The sequence below is a fragment of the Eulemur rufifrons genome, chromosome 8 (assembly GCF_041146395.1).
Source record: "Eulemur rufifrons isolate Redbay chromosome 8, OSU_ERuf_1, whole genome shotgun sequence".
Lineage (NCBI taxonomy): Eukaryota > Metazoa > Chordata > Mammalia > Primates > Lemuridae > Eulemur > Eulemur rufifrons.
Window position 1 is genome coordinate 17,418,751 of NC_090990.1, and position 19,321 is coordinate 17,438,071.

Sequence of the window (19,321 nt, forward strand, 5' to 3'; positions counted from 1 at the left end):
CTTACCTATCTGTAGTTTATAGGTGTAATTGCTCCCTGATCATCTGCTTCCTGGGGATCCATTCTAATTAGGGGCGTCCTCATTTGCCTTTTTCCACGTGACCTCTGTTCAGATAGGAAAAGTAAAGTCCAGAATCACAGTGAGTTATGGGGCTTGGGACCTGGAGTCCAAACACTCCCGGAGTCTTGGCTCCATCAGTGACTTATTAGGAACTTAAGTTACTGAGTCTCTTTGAGTCTCAGTTTCTTCAGCTGTAAAATGGTATGTTGATGTTATATCCACTTCACAGGGTTCTTGTGAGATAAATGGACGCAACTTTTAATAGGTCTGGGAATTCAGATCCGCTTTAATTAGGCGGGGGCCACAGCCGCACTAATGGAATCTGCCACAAGGGGGCAGACTTGCTATAGCCAAGTTCCAACCTGTTCAAAACATTAGTTTTTTTTGGAGCACGATTGTCTAACTTTTTATTGGGGAAAAATTCGAAAATTCACAAAAGTGGGATGGTAAAATGAACCAAACGCACCTAGCCCTAGATTTCAACAACCGTCAACATTTTTCCAATCTTCCGCTCTCTTTTGTTTGTTGGGCTGTTTGTGGAGAATTTTAAAACATATCCCAGACTTCATTTCATTTCATCCATAATACATCAGTGTGCTATACCAATTGAAAAAGACTTTTATTTTCACAAGCACTATGTCATTGTCACACCTAACAAAATAGAACAGTAATTCCTGGCCGGGCGCGGTGGCTCACGCCTGTAATCCTAGCACTCTGGGAGGCCGAGGTGGGCGGATCGTTTGAGCTCAGGAGTTCGAGACCAGCCTGAGCAATGAGCGAGACCCCACCTCTACTAAAAATAGAAAGAAATTATATGGACAGCTAAAAATATATATAGAAAAAATTAGCCGGGCATGGTGGCGCATGCCTGTAGTCCCAGCTACTCGGGAGGCTGAGACAGGAGGATCGCTTGAGCTCAGGAGTTTGAGGTTGCTGTGAGCTAGGCTGACGCCACGGCACTCACTCTAGCCTGGGCAACAGAGTGAGACTCTGTCTCAAAAAAAAAAAAAAAAAAAAAAAAAAAAAAAAAAGAACAGTAATTCCTTAATTGAATCTATCAGTTCATATTCAAATTTCTCTGATGGTACCAAAGATGTCTTTGACAGTTGACTCGCTTGAATCAGCATCTCAAGGTTATTGCATTTGGTAGGTCTCTCGAGGCTTATGCTTGAACATCCTACCTTCCATTTTTACTTCCATGCCATGAGTTTGTTGTGGAAACCGACACACATTCTGTAGAATGTCCCACATTTTGAGTTTGGCTGATTGTGGTCATTCTCTATCACCCATATTTCTAGTAAACTGCTAATTATTAGATTTAGGCTTAGACTCTCTTTTTTCTTTTTCTTTCTTTCTTTTTTTTTTTGGCAAGAATATTTCATGGAGTACTGTATTATCCTTTTAGCAATTTTAAGATTGGCCAGTGGTTTCAGGCAGTGTTAGCCTCGCAGCATTCCCCAACCTTTTTGGCGCCAGGGACCAGTTTCATGGAAGACAATTTTTCCATGGAAGGGTGGTGGGGTGAGGCTCAAGCCTGGTTCCTAACAGGCCAAGGACAGGTACGCAGCCCAGGGGTTGGGGATTGCAGGCCTAAGGTTGCCATTACAAAGTTACTTAACAACTTTCCACTCAATTGTTTTAGCATCATTTCACAATCTCATCATTTCATTAGGGTTTGCAAAATCATGCTTTTCTAATCCCATCATTTCCTCTGCATTTAATAGATGGAATTCTTCTATAAAAAATAACTTTTTGGTCATGCAATGGCTCACACCTTGAGTCCAGGAGTTTGAGGCTGCAGTGAGCTATGATCTCACCACTGCACTCGAACCTGGGCGACAGAGGGAGACCCTGTCTCTCAAAAAAAAAAAAGAACAAAAACAAAAACAAAAAAACTTTTTAAAATCTACTATTTGGTTACCTGGAATACAACACATAGAGGAAAGAGCAGGAAAATACTTGATTATTTGCCTTTATTTATCAATGTTCAAAGTGATTAGTTGACTGCCTATAAAGCACCAATGGTAACAAATATATTGTTTATCTTAAGTAGAATTATGAATTAATGGATTTTTACATATTTTATGTGTTATAATCTACTGAAGTAATTATTTTTCTCTCAGTGCTCAAATTGTTCTATCTTTGGCCTTTGGGGCCCCTTTGGATTGGTTCCTCAGTCATTTTTACATGACCCTGATAGTCTTTGATCGCTTCCTGGCTTCCAGGCACAAGATGACCGAAGCTCACCTTTCCTCCTCCAGATCTGGAATCAGCTGTTTATCGAAGGAGCCTTGATTTTGTTTTATTTTTACTTTTCTTTAAAACTGGAAAATAGGCTGGGCGTGGTGGCTCACACCTGTAATCCTAGCACTTTGGCAGGCGAAGGCAGGAGGATTGCTTGGGACCAGGAGTTTGAGACCAGCCTGAGCAACATAATGAGACTCTTGACTCTACAAAAAACAGAAAAATTAGCCATGTGTAGTGGTGCATGCCTGTAGTCTCTGCTACTCTGGAGGCTGGGGCAGGAGAATTGCTTGAGCCCAGGAATTTGAGGCCACAGTGAGCTATGATAATGCCACTGCACTCCAGCTAGGGCAACAGAGTAAGACCCTGTCTCATAATAAATACATTGAAATAAAATAAAATACACTGGAAAGGGTGTGGTGGCTCACCCCTGAAATCCTAGCATTCTAGAAAGCCCAGGCGGGAGGATAGCTTGAGGTCAAGCAACAGTGAGACCTGGTGTCTACTAAAAATGGAAAGAAATTATCTGGCCAACTAAAAATATACAGAAAAAAATTAGCTGGGCATGGTGGCACATGCCTGTAGTCCCAGCTACTCGGGAGGCTGAGGCAGTAGGATTGCTTAAGCCCAGGAGTTTGAGGTTGCTGTGAGCTAGGCTTATGCCACAGCACTCTAGCCTGGGCAACAGAGCAAGACTCTGTCTCAAAAAAAAAAAAAAAAAAAAAAACGCTGGAAAATGGTATTTAGAGAACAAATCTGTGCACTAGGGGTGTTCATACCACTGAGTTGGTCATTGCTTCTAGGCGTTTTCAGCAGACATAGAAAATACATTTTTTAAAAGAAAAATATATACTTCACGCATCTAATTCAGATCTAAATTTATCCTTTTATACATGTAATACTTTCTCAGACACTGAAAAATCTTGGTTCCTAATGCCATTAGTATAATTACTTATTTGCTTTATCTTATTACAATGTCATACTTTCAAAATAGCAACATCAATATTACTATGAACAATAAGACTAATACAGTTGTATTTCTATGCAGTTTTAGTTGTCCTTAGTCTACATCCCATTAGAGAAATACAGTCAAAACATGTAGAAAGCCACTTGAAATGATTTTCTGTGTGGTTATGCCACCAATCTGACATACAGATGGTTCATTTGCTTCCATTAATTTTTATAGAGTGCTTTTTTCTTTTTACTGAACTTTGTCTTATAAATATGCAAAACATTTACTTTTATCAAAATAGTAACTACACAAAAAGGTACATTCACAGAAGTCTCATTTCCACCCCTATCCTCTCCATCCCACAAAGGCAATCATTTTTAGCAGTTTGAGGTTTATTCTTCCATTGTTTACCTTTTAAATATAAGTAATAATGGGTATGTATATCTCCCCATTACTCACACAGAAGATAGCATACTATAAACAATAGTATGCACCTTGCATATTTCACTTAATATATATGGAGATCACTCCATATTAGTATATGTTTATTAGTACATATAAGAAATCTTCCACATATTTTTTATGGCTACATAGTATTTCACCCTATATTATAATATATAATTTATTCAACCAATTTTTATTATTAGACATGTAAGCAGTTTCCAATCTTTTGTTACTCATTAATGCCATAATGAACAGCCTCATGCATAGTTTTTTTGTATTTTTGCCCACATGTCACTAGAACAGATTCTTAGAAGTCTATGATTTGAGCTAGGGTTACCAGGTCAAAGGGTAAATACATGAGTAATGTGGCTATATATTGCCAAATTTCTTTGATAACTGTTACATCATTTTGCCTTCCCACCAGCAATGTCTGAGAATGCTACTCTCAGGCTTATTTTGATACCATATCAGACTAGGAGGTTACAGAGATGAATCACAGACAAGGTTCCTGTCCCCAGAGAACTCTCAGTCCTGTAGAAGGTCTGTGGGCAAACAAATAATGAACAATGTAATCAGCAGGGCAGATTTACCCTGAAGCTAGTTATGCTTAAGCTTGTCCCTCACTTACAAGAACCCTTTCCAGTGTTCCAGCAATGTGTTCACAGGGCCATTTTGCAGTCTTTTTCCTAAAAAGGACACTTCAAATTGTTTAACTTCAGGCCTCACAAGACCTAAATCCACCTTACAGAGTTTAGAGTCAGCCTATCTTGGGGGTGAGGGAGATGGATTTCAAATCTCAGTTCTGCAGCCAGCTTGAGGGGCTGGTGGGGGGGGGGCCTCCTATGATATTTAATGACTGAGACAAACAAAAGGAAAAGGCTAATCTGACCAAAAGAGTTATCCCTCCCCTGATTCTGATCCCTAACCCACACAGACAGCTAGCTGTCTACACAGAGCCTTCCATATTTTCCCTCTACTTTTGAAGGCGGGAAATCAGTCTTGGCTGCCGTCAGTATTCCCAGAGTACAGCTGAAGTCTGACACATGGATGGCACTCAGGACAAAAGTCTGAACAGATTACAGAGCAGTTTTGAGGTTTTTGTTTAGGGGGAAGGGGTTGTTACACCAGGGGAGTTGATATTCAAGGCGGATGCATCCCAAAACAGAAAACTTTCGGTCAAATGAGGTAGAGGTGTTTCTTCACCTGTAAAACTGGATTGGTAATAAAGCTTCCCCTTGAGGGGTTTGGTTAGGAACAAGAGAGATCATTTATATAAAGACCTAATCCAGTCCCAGACTCTTGGGGGAAGGTTCATAAATGGAGGACAGAAAATAAAATGTGTTGATCTTGAGCGCAGTGACAGAGATTCTTTGTACCTCACACCCCATAGAGCGCAGGGAGGAGGAATAACTACCTTACTTACAAATAGTAGGTGCAGAAGAAACGGGGGAAGAAGCCAGTACGTTTCTAGAGGATGCCTACTGATCTGTGTAACTAACTGGATGACCGATGGGTCCGGGTCTCTGAGTGACTGTAGCCCTGCGATCTGGGCTGCGATCTGGACCGTAGCCCACTGCGAGCCGGGATCTGACTGACAGCGGCGGGGCAGTCCAACGACCCCGGGGGCGGCGGCTGCGGCTGCCACTGACTATCCCGCCCCGAGAGAACCGCTAGATCGCTGTCGATCGCGGCCCCGACCGGCAAGGACCGTGGCCTCTTCCCGCGCGCCCGCCGGCTTGGCGTCGCGGCCACCGCAGCCAGGTGCGGACGTCGCCGCCCCTCCCTCTCCGCGCCGGGCAGGGGGCCCCCGACTCCCCGAGGCCGCAGCGTGGGAACAATGAGGCGCCGGCTTCTTTAAGGGGAGATACCACCGCGCCGGCGGGACAGGGGACGGCACCTTCCCAGATGATCGCACCCAGCCCCGCGCCGCCGCCGCCTCGGCTACTGCACCGCGCGCAAACATGGCTCAGTGACTTGGACAAAAGGTGCAGCCTCCCTCCAGGCGGGGCGGACGCCAGGCCTCCCTGCTCAGGCCGCACCTCCCCGCGGGCCCACCAACGAGCTCCGCGTCCCACGGGCACCCGAGGCTCGCGCGGAAGAAGATGCACCAAGCGTTCCACCCCAGCGACCCCCGCACACCAGCCCGCTGCTCGGTAGAGTGGAAGGGGGGCGGGACAGGGAGGGAAAGCCGCAGCCGGGCGCGCGCAGCTCCAGGCCCGGACCTGCCGCTGCAGACAATTCCCTCGGCCGCGGACCCTACGAGCCTCCTGCAGCTGGAGAGCGACCGAGCCCGGACGTAGAACGGCCTCCCAGCTCCCAGGCCCCGCCACCCCTGCGGGGAGGGGCTCCAGTGGTGCGCTCTGGAGCGCGCACACCTCCCGCGACTCCGCGCTCGGCAAAGCCACGTGAGAGTGGAGGCGAGCGGAGCGCCGGGCGCGCGCCCACTGGGCGGCGCTCCACGTCCCGGCTCGCGCTACGGAAAGCCGGAGGGGGGCGGGGCCGCCCGGCGTAAGGGGGTGTGTCCGCGCGCACCACGGGGGCGCGCGCCGGCCTCTGACTGGAGGCCGCGGCGGCGGAGGCGCGAGCTGCCCGATAATGGCGGCCTGCAGAGTCCGTGAGAGGGAGAAGCAGCGGCGGCTACCCTGAGGTAAATCTGGCCCTTCGGCGTGGCAGAGAGGCCGTGCTGCAGAGCCAACGGTCCAGCATGTGCTTCCTTCCCCAGGAGGCCTGTCACAGACCTGTCAGCGGAGTCATCCCGGGGAAGGCCCCGCGCCCCTCAGGCCACCGGCCCCAGCTGCGGCCTCCTCTCACACCAGGGCCACCTCCCCAAGCCTCGGCCCTCAGCCCCCAGGCCCGAGGAGTTGAGGCAGCTGCAGGATTGGCTCCTCGGGGTGAAGGGCCTGGGGATGATCCCCTCCGGGTTTCATCTGGTCCTGGCCGAGGAGGGGGAGGGCCTGATACTTGGCCAATGAGCGCGGCCTGAGCCGCCGCGTCGGGCAACACCTCTGACCGGACCGGCCCTTCCTGGGCACCAGCAGGTGTATGGCCTGCCGGCCCGGGTGGGAGCGCTGGCTTAGCACGGCGGGCCCGGGGGCCCGGGAAATGCCGTCGTAAGCCCCTTAGGTTCGCACTTGCTGCATCATTTAATCCAGGATCCCATAAACACCTTCCCTCCTCCCTATACAGGAAGGTGCTCTTTCCTTTGGGGATTATACCAAATTGAAGAGGCCATGGGACTGCTTCAAAGAAACCGGTAATCGGCGATCCACACAGAGCAGAAAGAATGCCGTGTAGTTGAGGCAGAGGGTTCTATGACAGACACTAGGAAATACAGTAGGAATTTGAAGGCTAGATGTTCAGTTAGAGAAAGTGGGACTAAAAGCAATCTCTGAAATGGTCATTTTAAAAATTTTCTTTCTTTCTTTCTTTCGTTTTTTTGAGAAAGGGCCTCCATCTGCTGCCCGGGCTAGAGTGCAGTGGCGTCATCATAGCTCACAGCAACCTCAAACTCCTGGGCTCAAGCCAGCCTCCTGCCTCAGCCTCCCGAGTAGCTGGGACTACAGGCCCGCGCCACGACGCCCGGCTAATTTTTATATTTTTGGTAGAGATGGGGTCTAGCTCTTGCTCGGGCTAGTCTCGACTTCCTGAGCTCAAGAGGTCTTCCCTTTTCGTCCTCCCACTTAAAGTAGCTGTTCTCAATTTCTCAGACTGGAGGGTTTGAGCATTTTTTGTTTCCCAAGCTGGAAAATATAAATATTACACAATCTCAAGTTACTTTTCTTGCCCATGGTGACAATCTACAAATGAGAATTTGTTCCTGAAGCACGTTAGAATCTTGAAATTCTTTGGGGAGTGAGGAGCCACTCTTTAGACTTTCTCCGTTCGACACATAAGCATTTCTTCCTAGGGCCTTTGCTCCTTCAGTGAATTATCAGTTTGCTCCTTCAGAGGACTTATCAAGCCGATTTCCAAAGATCTCGGTCAGAGAGCCCCTTGATGTATAGGATGGCTTTTTTTGGCAGAAATGACCTACAACTAAATAGCTGTTGTTAAATAACAACAAAAAGGGAGCTGTATTCTAAGTAGCTTACTTTATTTTTAAAGTAACATTTCTTCACAAACGTTGTTTTCATTTATTTTGCAAGCAGTAAGAAACAAAATTAAAATATGAACATATGTAGTTTGGCCATTTACTTTTAAATAACAGCTAAACATTTTCAGTTCTATAAGTGGTTTACTTTCAGTCCTTAAGCATAAGCCAGGTGTTGGTATTTCTAACTGTGAAAGGTTTTTTTGTTTTTACTGTTTTATCACCTTTTGTCTGTATGTCAGCCTTAAGGAGAAGCTGGGGTTTTGCTTCCTTATTTTTTTTTTTTTCATGATCAGTAAGTAAGAATGCTGAATTTTGTAGCTTATTTTTAACAGTGATGTTTTCAGTCAGTTCATCTAAGAAGCAGTATAGTGTAGTGCTTAAAACTGGACATCTGAGCCAGATGGCGTGGTTTCAAATCCCAGGTCCACCAGTAACTAGCTGTTTGACCTTGGGCATTTTACTTAACCTCTCCATGCTTTAGTTTCTTCATATATAAAATGACCATAGTAGTACCTACCTCATAAGATTTTTGTGAGGATTAAATAAATTTAATATTATAAAGTGCCTAAAACAGTTCTTGATACATGGTAAGTACTACATAAGTGTTAGCTTTATTATTAAAATTAGATTTGCAAATATCCTTCACTGCAGACAGTGAGACAGACAACTAAATCATATGTAAGAGGAAATACAAGCAAGTAGATATGCTTAATTTCAACAGAGCACTTTGTTGGTTTTTCCAGAAACCTCGACCTTGAAGATGGTGAGTAGCCAGCCAAAGTACGATCTAATACGGGAGGTAGGCCGAGGTAGTTACGGTGTTGTGTATGAAGCAGTCATCAGAAAGACCTCTGCACGGGTGGCAGTGAAGAAAATTCGATGCCACGCACCTGAAAATGTTGAACTAGCCCTTCGTGAGTTCTGGGCACTAAGCAGTATCAAGAGCCAACATCCAAATGTGATTCACTTGGAGGAATGCATCCTACAAAAAGATGGGATGGTGCAAAAGATGTCCCACGGCTCTAATTCTTCCCTTTATTTACAGGTATGTGTTGTTGAATGGGAAATAAAAATGACTTGAACGTAGCACTGGTCAACAAGAAGAGGAATGAAAGTGTCAGACGCTAGTCTTTAAATGCAGGTGTCTTGTAGTTAGAAGTAGATAAGGGTCTGTCAAGAATTGAGACGTTTGCTTTAAAACAGGTTTTATTTAAACCTGTGATGCACATACCTAAAAATAATATAAGCCACCTGTTACGCATTGGTATTTGCCAGTCTGCATAGGAACAGGGCAAGATAAGAGCTAGAGAAGTGCTTGAGACTAGAGTCTAGTAAGTTCACTTCTTTGAAATCAGTGTTTTTGGAACTGAAGACAGAAGAAAAGGAAAAACTCCACAACGAATAGCAACACCCATAGGTAATTTGACATCTTTTATAAATCACTGGTTTATTAGAGGGGTATGTGGTTTCTTCACTATGCAATTCCAGTTAATTTTCTTGAAGTATGTGGTTTAGCACCTGTATGTTATTAACAGTGTTAATAGCTAACATCTGAGTTCCTACCTGGTTCCATACTCTGTGCTGAGTGCTTTAAAGGCAGCTGCTCAAAACAATACTATGAGGAAAGTGCTATTATTATCTTCATTACAGATGAAGAAACTGAGGCTTAGACTAGATAGTGAATTTATCCAAAGTCACAGAGCTAGTAAGTGGTAGACTTGGGACCTGAACCTAAAACTATCTGGCGGCTAAAGCTTATGTTCTCTTAACTGCCAAGTTACTCTTGACTTAGGGAAAGCATTAGTATAGTTAAATGGAAACGTTTTGGGCTTTTTTTTTTTTTTTTTTTTTCCGGTTGTCTTCTGCCACAAATTAAAATCTCTAGTAGCTTTATATTTACTGAATAGAAAAGATACTTGAGACATAGCTTGTTAGAAGCCAGGACAAAATTTCTTCAGGCTAGTCATTCTTGGAAAAGGAAACAACTTTCCTTGAGTATGTCTAAGTTCAGAATTTACCATCAGACTTTTACCATTTATAAGTCTCTTTTAGGCCGGGAAGACCAGCCTAAGCAAGAGCGAGACCCCGTCTCTACTAAAAATAGAAAGAAATTATATGGACAACTAAAAATATATATAGAAAAAATTAGCCGGGCATGGTGGTGCATGCCTGTAGTCCTAGTTACCCGGGAGGCTGAGGCAGGAGGATTGCTTGAGCCCAGGAGTTTGAGGTTGCTGTGAGCTAGGCTGACGCCATGGCACTCTAGCCTGGGCAACAGAGTGAGACTCTGTCTCAAAAAAAAAAAAAAAGTCTCTTTTTTAAAACAACAAAAGTTTGGACTAGGAATAACCAAGAAAACAAACACATTAATTTGTGTAATCAGAAACTTGCAAGTTTCATTGTATGGTGAACAAATATCAATCTTGAGAACTTAATTTATATTGCAGCTTAGCACTCTGTGCCCTGACGTTTTCTGTCTTTGGACAGTGAAAAACAGAACACAACTATTTAGCCTCTATTGATTTTTTTTTTTTTTTTTTTTTTTTTTTTGTTGAGACAGCGTCTCACTTTTGTTGCCAAGGCTAGAGTGAGTGCCGTGGCGTCAGCTTAGCTCACAGCAACCTCAGACTCCTCGGCTTAAGCGATCCTACTGCCTCAGCCTCCCGAGTAGCTGGGACTACAGGCATGCGCCACTATGCCCAGCTAATTTTGTCTATATAGATTTTTAGTTGTCCATATAATGTCTTTCTATTTTTAGTAGAGACGGGGTCTCGCTCAGGCTGGTCTCGAACTCCTGACCTTGAGCAATCCACCCGCCTCGGCCTCCCAGAGTGCTAGGATTACAGGCGTGAGCCACCGCGCCCGGCCCCTCTATTGATTTTTGTTGACTTTTCTAACAGTGCTCATTATGTAAGTTGCACTGATAGAAAATATTGGGGCCAGGTGCAGTGGTTCACACCAGTAATCCTAGCACTTCGGGAGGCAGGTAGATCATTTGAGGCCAGGAGTCTAAGACCAACCTGGGTGGCCGGGCGCGGTGTCTAACACCTGTAATCCTAGAACTCTGGGAGGCCGAGGCAGGTGGATCGTTTGAGCTCAGGAGTTCGAGACCAGCCTGAGCAAGAGCGAGACCATGTCTCTACTAAAAATAGAAAGAAATTAGCTGAACAACTAAAAATATATAGAAAAAATTAGCCAGGCATGGTGACGCATGCCTGTAATCCCAGCTACTCCAGAGGCTGGGGCAGGATTGCTTGAGCCCAGGAGTTTGAAGTTGCTGTGAGCTAGGCTGATGCCACGGCACTCTAGCCCAGGCAACAAAGTGAGACTGTCTCAAAACAAAACACCAGCCTGGGCAAAATAGCAAGACCCCCATCTATACAAGACAAAAAGAACATAAGCCTGGCATGGTGGCACCTGCCTATAGTCCCAGCTACTTGGGAGGCTGAGGCAGGAGGATCACTTGAGCCCAGGAGTTCAAGGTTATGATGAGCTATGGTCATTCCACTGCACTCCAACCTAGGTGACAGAGTGAGACCCTGTCTTAAAAAAAAAAAAAAAAAGGAAACATTCTTACCATATTCTTTCTTCCCTCCCCCCCATTTCTGGAGTATCTGAAGATGCATTCTCTCTTAAAAGTGGATAGAACCTTGCTGAACTTTGCATTGAGTTTTAGAGACTAAGATTCATAATCTCATTTGGACTAAAAAAGCAAAGACATTTAAACATATTACTTAGTGCTGAGTCTAGATCCTGCAGCTAGGCATTAGCTGGTCTTTCAAAGTTTTGAGATGTAAAGTACTACAAGACTTGATTGAATAATTTTTATAGCTAAAGCACCTTTTTGTTTAGTAAATCTCTTTCATCTTCTAAAGCTGAAAGCCCATGTCTGACTTGTGGCACTTTTTGCTAGCTCAGTGACCTTGGATAAATAACTTTTTCCAACATCTGTTTCTTCATATGTAAAATAGGAGTAATAGTTTCTAGCTTCCATAGGAGTTGTTAAAATTAGAGAGGATACAGAAATAATACTTGGCACATAGGAAGTACTCAGTAATAGGTATCTCTATTAAAAATGTCTTTTCTATGGATTTATTTAGTTGACCAGGAATACATCAACACATTGAACAAGTGCCTTCTCTAAATTTACATCTAGTAAAGACAACCAATACTTACATCTAGTAGGACAAATCTGTAGTATGACCAGAGTCCCTCTGCATGGTCTTCTCCATTCTCTGTACAAATTTATATTTTTCTGTTATTCTAGATATCTTCTTCCTTGTTCTTAGTTGGCATCATTAAATCAGTTCCTGGTAGCTATAAACTTCACCTACAAGAAAATGTAAAACAAACACTTAACAGGTTACAGTCTCATACATAGGATCCTAGTGGCCAGTCTGTATACTTGTGATAAGTGTCATGAATGAGAAGCACATGATGGCATAGGAGCATATACTAGGGAATCTGACATAATCCTGGGGTTCAAGAATTATGAATTGTTTAAAACTTGTAGGGTAAAGAGGAGTTAGCTAGACAAGTGTGTGAGAAAATCTTCCCAGGCAGAAAGACCTATACATACAAAGGTCATGAAGTAAAAAGCATGAAGTGTTTTAAGAATATTATTATTATTATTTTTCTTTTTTTGAGACAGAGTCTCGCTCTGTTGCCCAGGCTAGAGTGCCGTGGCATCAGCCTAGCTCACAGCAACCTCAAACTCCTGGGCTCAAGCAATCCTTCTGCCTCAGCCTCCCGAGTAGCTGGGACTACAGGCATGTGCCACCATGCCCAGCTAATTTTTTTTTTTTTCCTATATATATTTTTTTAGCTGGCCAGATAATTTCTTTCTATTTTTAGTAGAGACCCGGGGGGGGGGGGGGGGGGCGGTCTCACTCTTGCTCAGGCTGGTCTCGAACTCCTGACCTCGAGCGATCCGCCCACCTCGGCCTCCCAGAGTGCTAGGATTACAGGCGTGAGCCACCGCGCCCGGCCTGTTTTAAGAATTGAAAGAATGGGTAATAAGACTATAGTATACAGGGAGAATTGTTTTAGATGAGGCTAGAAGGGTCAGCAGGAGTTAGCACAGAGCACACAAGGTCCCATCGCCCATGTTAAAAAGCCTGGACTGTATCCTAAGAGAACAGGGAAGCCGTTGAAGGACTTTTAGGCAAGAGAACCAATGGTAACATCCTCCACATGTGAAAATAAGTAGATTGGGCACTGCACTACTGTAGCTCTCAACCAGAGGCCCATGGCCTGGATGCTAAAAATAATTTTTATATTTTTTACAAATTGTAAAATAAAGGAAGAAGAATATGGGACAGAGACTTATGTGGCTTGTCAAGCTTAAATATTTACTATCTGGCCTTACTCTAAACCATTCTTTGAATGCTGGGACTCTGTATTGCTCAAAGCTATTTAGAAAGTTTGCTTTTGAGAGTAAAGACTGAAGAAAAGCATGTTTAGTAACTGTGCATTTAGTAAATAATTATGTGATCTGTACCTTTCTATTCTTCTGTTTTCTGTGTTTCGCTGCATATTCAACAAAATATTATATTCAACATATTCAACAAAAATATGCAAAAGAGACATCTGCAGACCATTGCAATCACTACTCTCTGTCATGCAGGGAGATGGCATGGAGGGATGTTCTTTGCTTCTGCCCACCAAAATGATAAGAGGAAGTACCAGTAGATTTAAATGTAAAATTAGCATTTCACTGACTCTTCAACAACTCTTAAGCTTTTTTCTATTCAACGATAGGTCTGAAAAGGACACCATACAACAAATGCTTTTACAGCACTATACACCTATATTTTAGAGCAGTAGTTTGTGTCAAATAATATTATTGAATTTCAGGTAATAGAATTATAATTAGACAATAATAACAAAACAGTGATTTATTGTAGGTTTTAAGCTTGTATCAAAGAAATATACAAATTCAGACTTTAATTTTTACATAAAATGCAAATTTGATTTTTATAAATTGGTTTTAAAAAGCCATCCAGTGATATGCCAGTGATATGCCAACATATTTGCATTCTGCCTGTACATGTTTATGAAGTAATGATGTTAGTCTTTATTTTAACAATGACTATAAGAATATTTTATTTCTGCAACAACTAGTTGTTCCTTGATCATTTTTCTCTCAATTTCACAGGTTATTTAGATAGTGTATGTGCAATGAATAAGAAGTGTATTTCAGGCACTTTCATTGAGTAGAATTTGCTAATTGAAGTTTATACCTTAGCTGGCAATCTCCTAGGTCTGTCTGCTGAAACTTTGGTCTTTTCATGAAGCTATGAGCTAGGTTGGTAGAGTTCAGCTCCATTGACACATGCAGAAAATCTATGGCCAGTTAGATACTTCAAAATCGCGCTTTTAAAATATTTACCGCTTGGGGCCGGGCGCGGTGGCTCACGCCTGTAATCCTAGCACTCTGGGAGGCCGAGGCGGGTGGATTGCTCAAGGTCAGGAGTTCGAGACCAGCCTGAGCGAGACCCCGTCTCTACTAAAAATAGAAAGACATTATATGGACAACTAAAAAATCTATATAGAAAAAATTAGCCGGGCATAGTGGCGCATGCCTGTAGTCCCAGCTACTCGGGAGGCTGAGGCAGTAGGATCGCTTAAGCCCAGGAGTCTGAGGTTGCTGTGAGCTAGGCTGACGCCACGGCACTCACTCTAGCCTGGGCAACAAAGTGAGACTCTGTCTCAACAAAAAAAAAAAAAAAAAAAAAAATATTTACCGCTTGGCTTGGAGGTTTGGTGTATATTCATTAGGGACAAAGAGACAGTTTGATTTTTTTTTTTTTTTTTTTGGAGACATAGTCTGACTGTTGCCCGGGCTAGAGTGCCATGGCGTCAGCCTGGTTCACAGCAACCTCAAACTCCTGGGCTCAAGCGATCCTTCTGCCTCAGCCTCCCGAGTAGCTGGGACTATAGGCACACACCACCACGCCCGGCTAATTTTTTCTATTTTTAGTAGAGATGGGCTCTCACTCTTGCTCAGGCTGGTCTTGAACTCCTGAGCTCAAGCTATCTTCCTGCCTCGGCCTCCCAGTGTACTAGGATTATAGGTGTTGAGCCACTGCACCTGGCCCAGTTTGAAATATTTTAAACTGGAATTTAAAATAAAATGCACATAGGAAAGCACTTACCAAATAAAATATGCAAGGAGTTTCTACTTAAAACTGGAAACTGATTTAACCTTTGAATCAGTTATTCTTTTTCTGTAACTGAATTGTATAACCTGTCAGATGATTGTAATCTGTTTTTTTCTTTCTTGTAGCTTGTAGAGACTTCATTAAAAGGAGAAATTGCCTTTGATCCCAGAAGCGCCTATTATTTGTGGTTTGTGATGGATTTTTGTGACGGAGGAGATATGAATGAGTATCTGTTGTCCAGAAAACCCAATCGTAAAACTAACACCAGCTTTATGCTTCAGCTGAGTAGTGCCCTGGCCTTCTTGCATAAAAACCAGATCATCCACCGAGATCTTAAGCCTGATAACATCCTGATTTCTCAAAGCAGGTTGGATACCAGTGACTTGGAACCCACACTGAAAGTGGCTGATTTTGGTCTAAGTAAAGTCTGTTCAGCCTCTGGACAGAACCCAGAAGAACCTGTCAGTGTAAACAAGTGTTTTCTTTCCACGGCATGTGGAACAGATTTCTACATGGCTCCTGAAGTGTGGGAAGGACATTACACAGCAAAAGCTGATATCTTTGCTCTTGGGATTATCATCTGGGCAATGCTGGAAAGAATCACATTCATAGACACAGAGACAAAGAAGGAACTACTGGGGAGTTATGTAAAACAAGGAACTGAGATTGTGCCTGTTGGGGAAGCACTTCTGGAAAATCCCAAAATGGAACTTCTCATTCCCGTGAAGAAAAAGTCTATGAATGGGCGAATGAAACAACTGATTAAGGAAATGCTGGCTGCAAACCCTCAGGATCGTCCAGATGCTTTTGAACTAGAACTCAGATTAGTACAAATTGCATTTAAAGATAGCAGCTGGGAAACGTGACACATATTGTTTGCAAATATCTTGGATGATATGCTGCTTCTGTTTTCACAGTGATGCAACATTATGTGGCTGAAAAAGAATATAAAAAGCTAAACTCCACCTTCTAAGGGTTTAGATTTTGTGGGGTTTTTTTTTTTTTTTTTCATTTTTCTTAAATCCAAGCTGGCCATTTTATTAGTATGTTTTAAATGTATATTACCAATGTGGGTGTAAATTTTTTTGTAATGATTATTGGTAGAAGTTTGGCAGGAAAATTCTCTAAGAGCCAAGAAAAGAAGAGAGTCCAGTTTTCTGGAAATACGTCTCTAAGTATTTTAGACATTCCTCATCAGTATTAGGAATTTCCACGGAAGAAGAGGTTTGCATGCTGGTAATGCAACCTTTGAAACTTTGTAAAGGAAACATATATGTATATATTTATGTATATGTAAGTATGTGAATGTGTGCATTTTGCATTCCATATGAAGAAAATGCCACTTCTGTTTAAATTATTTGATGTAGGTTTGGGTTTTTGAGATTTGCTGGTGAAAGCAGTGATGAAAAATAAAGGAACCTTCCCTCATCTTCCTACCCTGTCCCTCCCTCTAATGAAATCATATTAAGTTTTTTTTCTATTTTTGAAATATTATACAGCTTTTTTAAAAGGCATCATTTTGGAGGGTCTAAAATTATCTGATTAAACATAAATGAAATTAAGTGATCCAAAGCTGCTTAAGTACGTTTGCACTCTCCAGTGCCCTCCCTGTAGCTGCAAGAGTTGAATTAGTCACACAATCATATGGTAGCAGGTTGGCAAAGACATTGGTGATTCAGTCAGACCTTGTTTAGGTAACTGAGCATTTATGTAACCAATTAAACCACTGCATTGGGACATGTCTGCCCTCGAACTTTTGTAATTTGATATAAATCTGAACACAGAATTCTTCTGTTTCTGAAAACTTTGCTATATATGAACTATAATACTTGATATATTAATTTTTGGTTTCAAGACTTTGTCTAAGCCTCAGCATAAAGTTGAAAACAAGTGAGCTCTACCCTCGCATTGCCTGCCCTGATATGGTCTCTTGTTGAATCACTGGAGTTCCTTTCATTTTGGCACTGATGCTGTTTTCTCTTGTCTAATTTGAGAAAGTAATGGTAGTGATATGGTTGTCTTAAATGCTGACACCTTTTTCTAAAGTGGGACGTGGTACCTATACAGTGGGGCAAATGGGCAAAATACTGTGGCAACAACTACTTTTCAAGTTAGAAGAGTTATTGATTTTATACAATCACTTGGTATAGTCTCTGTCAAAAACCAATAGACCATTATTCCTCTGGAAGTTAGTTTAAGTTTATATGGTTGTCTCCAATTTGTTTTCCTGTAAAAGCAGGTAGTTTAAATCTAAGGAAAGAATGCTTTCCTAAAACAAAACATTAGCCTTTAAGGTTAAATAGACTTTATGTTGTATCTAGGTTAATCTTTATAAAGCCCTAGAGTCTTTGGTCAAAAGTCAAACAAAATAGTATTAGCATATGGAAATTATTGATAGTTTGCATAATCTCAGCTTTTTTGAACTTCCACAACTTTTGGAATATTGCTATCATAATTTTTCCCCATTTAAAATGTGTTCAGAGGACAATAGAAAACATTATAGTATGTAAAATTTCTGGACTATATGATCTGGAAGTTTAGAATTTGGACTGAAAGGTTTTATTGAAATAAAGCCTCTTAAAATGAAAAATCTTATATCTTTACTATCACTTTAAAACAAATATAAGAATTCTTTTAGAAATGAGAGGTGGAAATACACTTGAACCTCATAATAATTGACCCTCTGGATCACCAAATTAATTTAACACAGATCTGTCTAAAGGAATTGCTTTACTGTGGGGAAGAAAAAGCATCATTATAATGTCAATAATGGGGCACTTCAGACATTCATAGGTAACAGTGTGCCCGCTCTCCAAATATCTATGTGCTTGGAGGCATGGTTTCCTAAGTACGTGGTTTTTAGTCCTGCCTCATTTAAAATAGTTTATTTATTTTGAAAAATTTTATAATACCTGTGAAGTAAAATTCTTTCTTTCATTGGGGGTAAGGGTATGAGGTGATCAGGAAATTTCTTCCTGAATTTTCTCAAGTCCTTGTATTCTAAAATAGCCTATGATACCAAGCAAAATGATAGTAAATTCTTCATCTTCTTTCAGTCAAAGGTATTTATTAAGTACCTACTGTGTGCTCAGCACTACAGGTCATTTGATAAAATGACAATTAAAAAATGGCATTTAGCCGCAGGCCTTTTCCAACCAGGAGTAAGAAATAAAAGATAATTAGCAATATTTGGAAATTCCTGGGTATTTGCTAGAGGAGGAGTGGAAGCAAGACTTTGTGCACAGTGCCTTGCTCATAATAGGTACTCAATAAACAATTATTCCTCATAGAGTCTCTTGCTATGGTTTATAGTGTTTTATGAAATTTGTCTTAATTGAAAAAAAGACCAAATATTTCAAATAAGCTTATAGGCAGCTGTGGCCAGTTAATATATGGGTTGTACAGTTAGTTCCTAGAACGTTATTTTGCACTAGTTGTCATTTAGAAAGACGGGGTTCCTGTAGATTTTTGGTGCTAAGGGATACTTTGTCAAGATGATGAAGTAAGTGTTAAGTGTCAGATAAATAGCACACAGAATAGTTCTTTCTGCTGGTCTGTTTTTTCTCTTTGTTGTTGTTGTTTTAAATTGTAAATTGTTATCAATCAAACTATTGTAGCAGCTACAAAATAACTCACCAGCATGACAAGATGGTCAAAAAATAAGTCATCAGCACTTCAGAAATGAAAGCAACTTTTGAAATTTTCTTTTAAAATTGTCAAATATATTTTATGAAGAATTTATAAAAGGGGAAAATGATTGTAATTTATTGTTCATGACAGTTTTTTTTTTTAATAAAGTGAGTTTCAACAAAAGTGAAAATTCTACATTGCTGCTTTGGTGGCTCTGTGAGTACTGCTGTAGTGCTTTACTTCCTGAGCATAAAATAGAGGGTATAAATTTTGAAACAATGTATTTTCAGATTTATCTATTAAATGATTCTGAAATAGAAGCTATTGCTGAGGAAAAGATAATTGAATTACAGGAATTTCAGCATTTCAAGTTCTATAAAATTGTAATGCTCACTATCTCACTGCATTTGCTTTGTATACAAGAATTTGTATTGCCTAAGATAAATTTTTTTTCCCATTTATTCTATTTCATTAAGTGGAGGATGCATCCCAAACTCAGAATGATGTATATTAAATGTACTAAGAGGATGCAATTTTTCAATCTGTGATGTGAGACCATGGCTGCTTTTCTATTAAAAAAAAGTCATTTGGCCCACTTTTTTTTCTTTTATAGGTTTTATGATGAATGCCTGAGGATACAGTCCACTTAGTGGTCCAATGAAACAGCAGAAGGAAATAGAGACAGAAAACATTAACTTTACGTGTGATCTAGTGACTACAAAAGTAGGCATCAGA

At 41.7% G+C, this 19,321-nt stretch overlaps 1 protein-coding gene across 2 annotated transcripts; it reads left to right on the plus strand.

The window, feature by feature from the left end:
• Positions 1 to 5,600: 5,600 nt before the first annotated feature.
• On the plus strand, positions 5,601 to 18,781 carry PDIK1L (PDLIM1 interacting kinase 1 like). 2 transcript variants are annotated; one of them, XM_069477489.1, is made up of 3 exons: positions 5,601 to 5,853; positions 8,537 to 8,838; positions 15,082 to 18,781. In XM_069477489.1, exons 2-3 carry the CDS (start codon positions 8,554 to 8,556, stop codon positions 15,820 to 15,822), a joined length of 1,026 nt encoding a protein of 341 aa, XP_069333590.1. In that variant the 5' UTR covers positions 5,601 to 5,853; positions 8,537 to 8,553; the 3' UTR covers positions 15,823 to 18,781. The 2 variants fall into 2 exon arrangements, with proteins under 2 accessions (XP_069333590.1, XP_069333589.1); XM_069477488.1 differs by lacking the exon at positions 5,601 to 5,853 and adding an exon at positions 6,256 to 6,347.
• Positions 18,782 to 19,321: the final 540 nt, after the last annotated feature.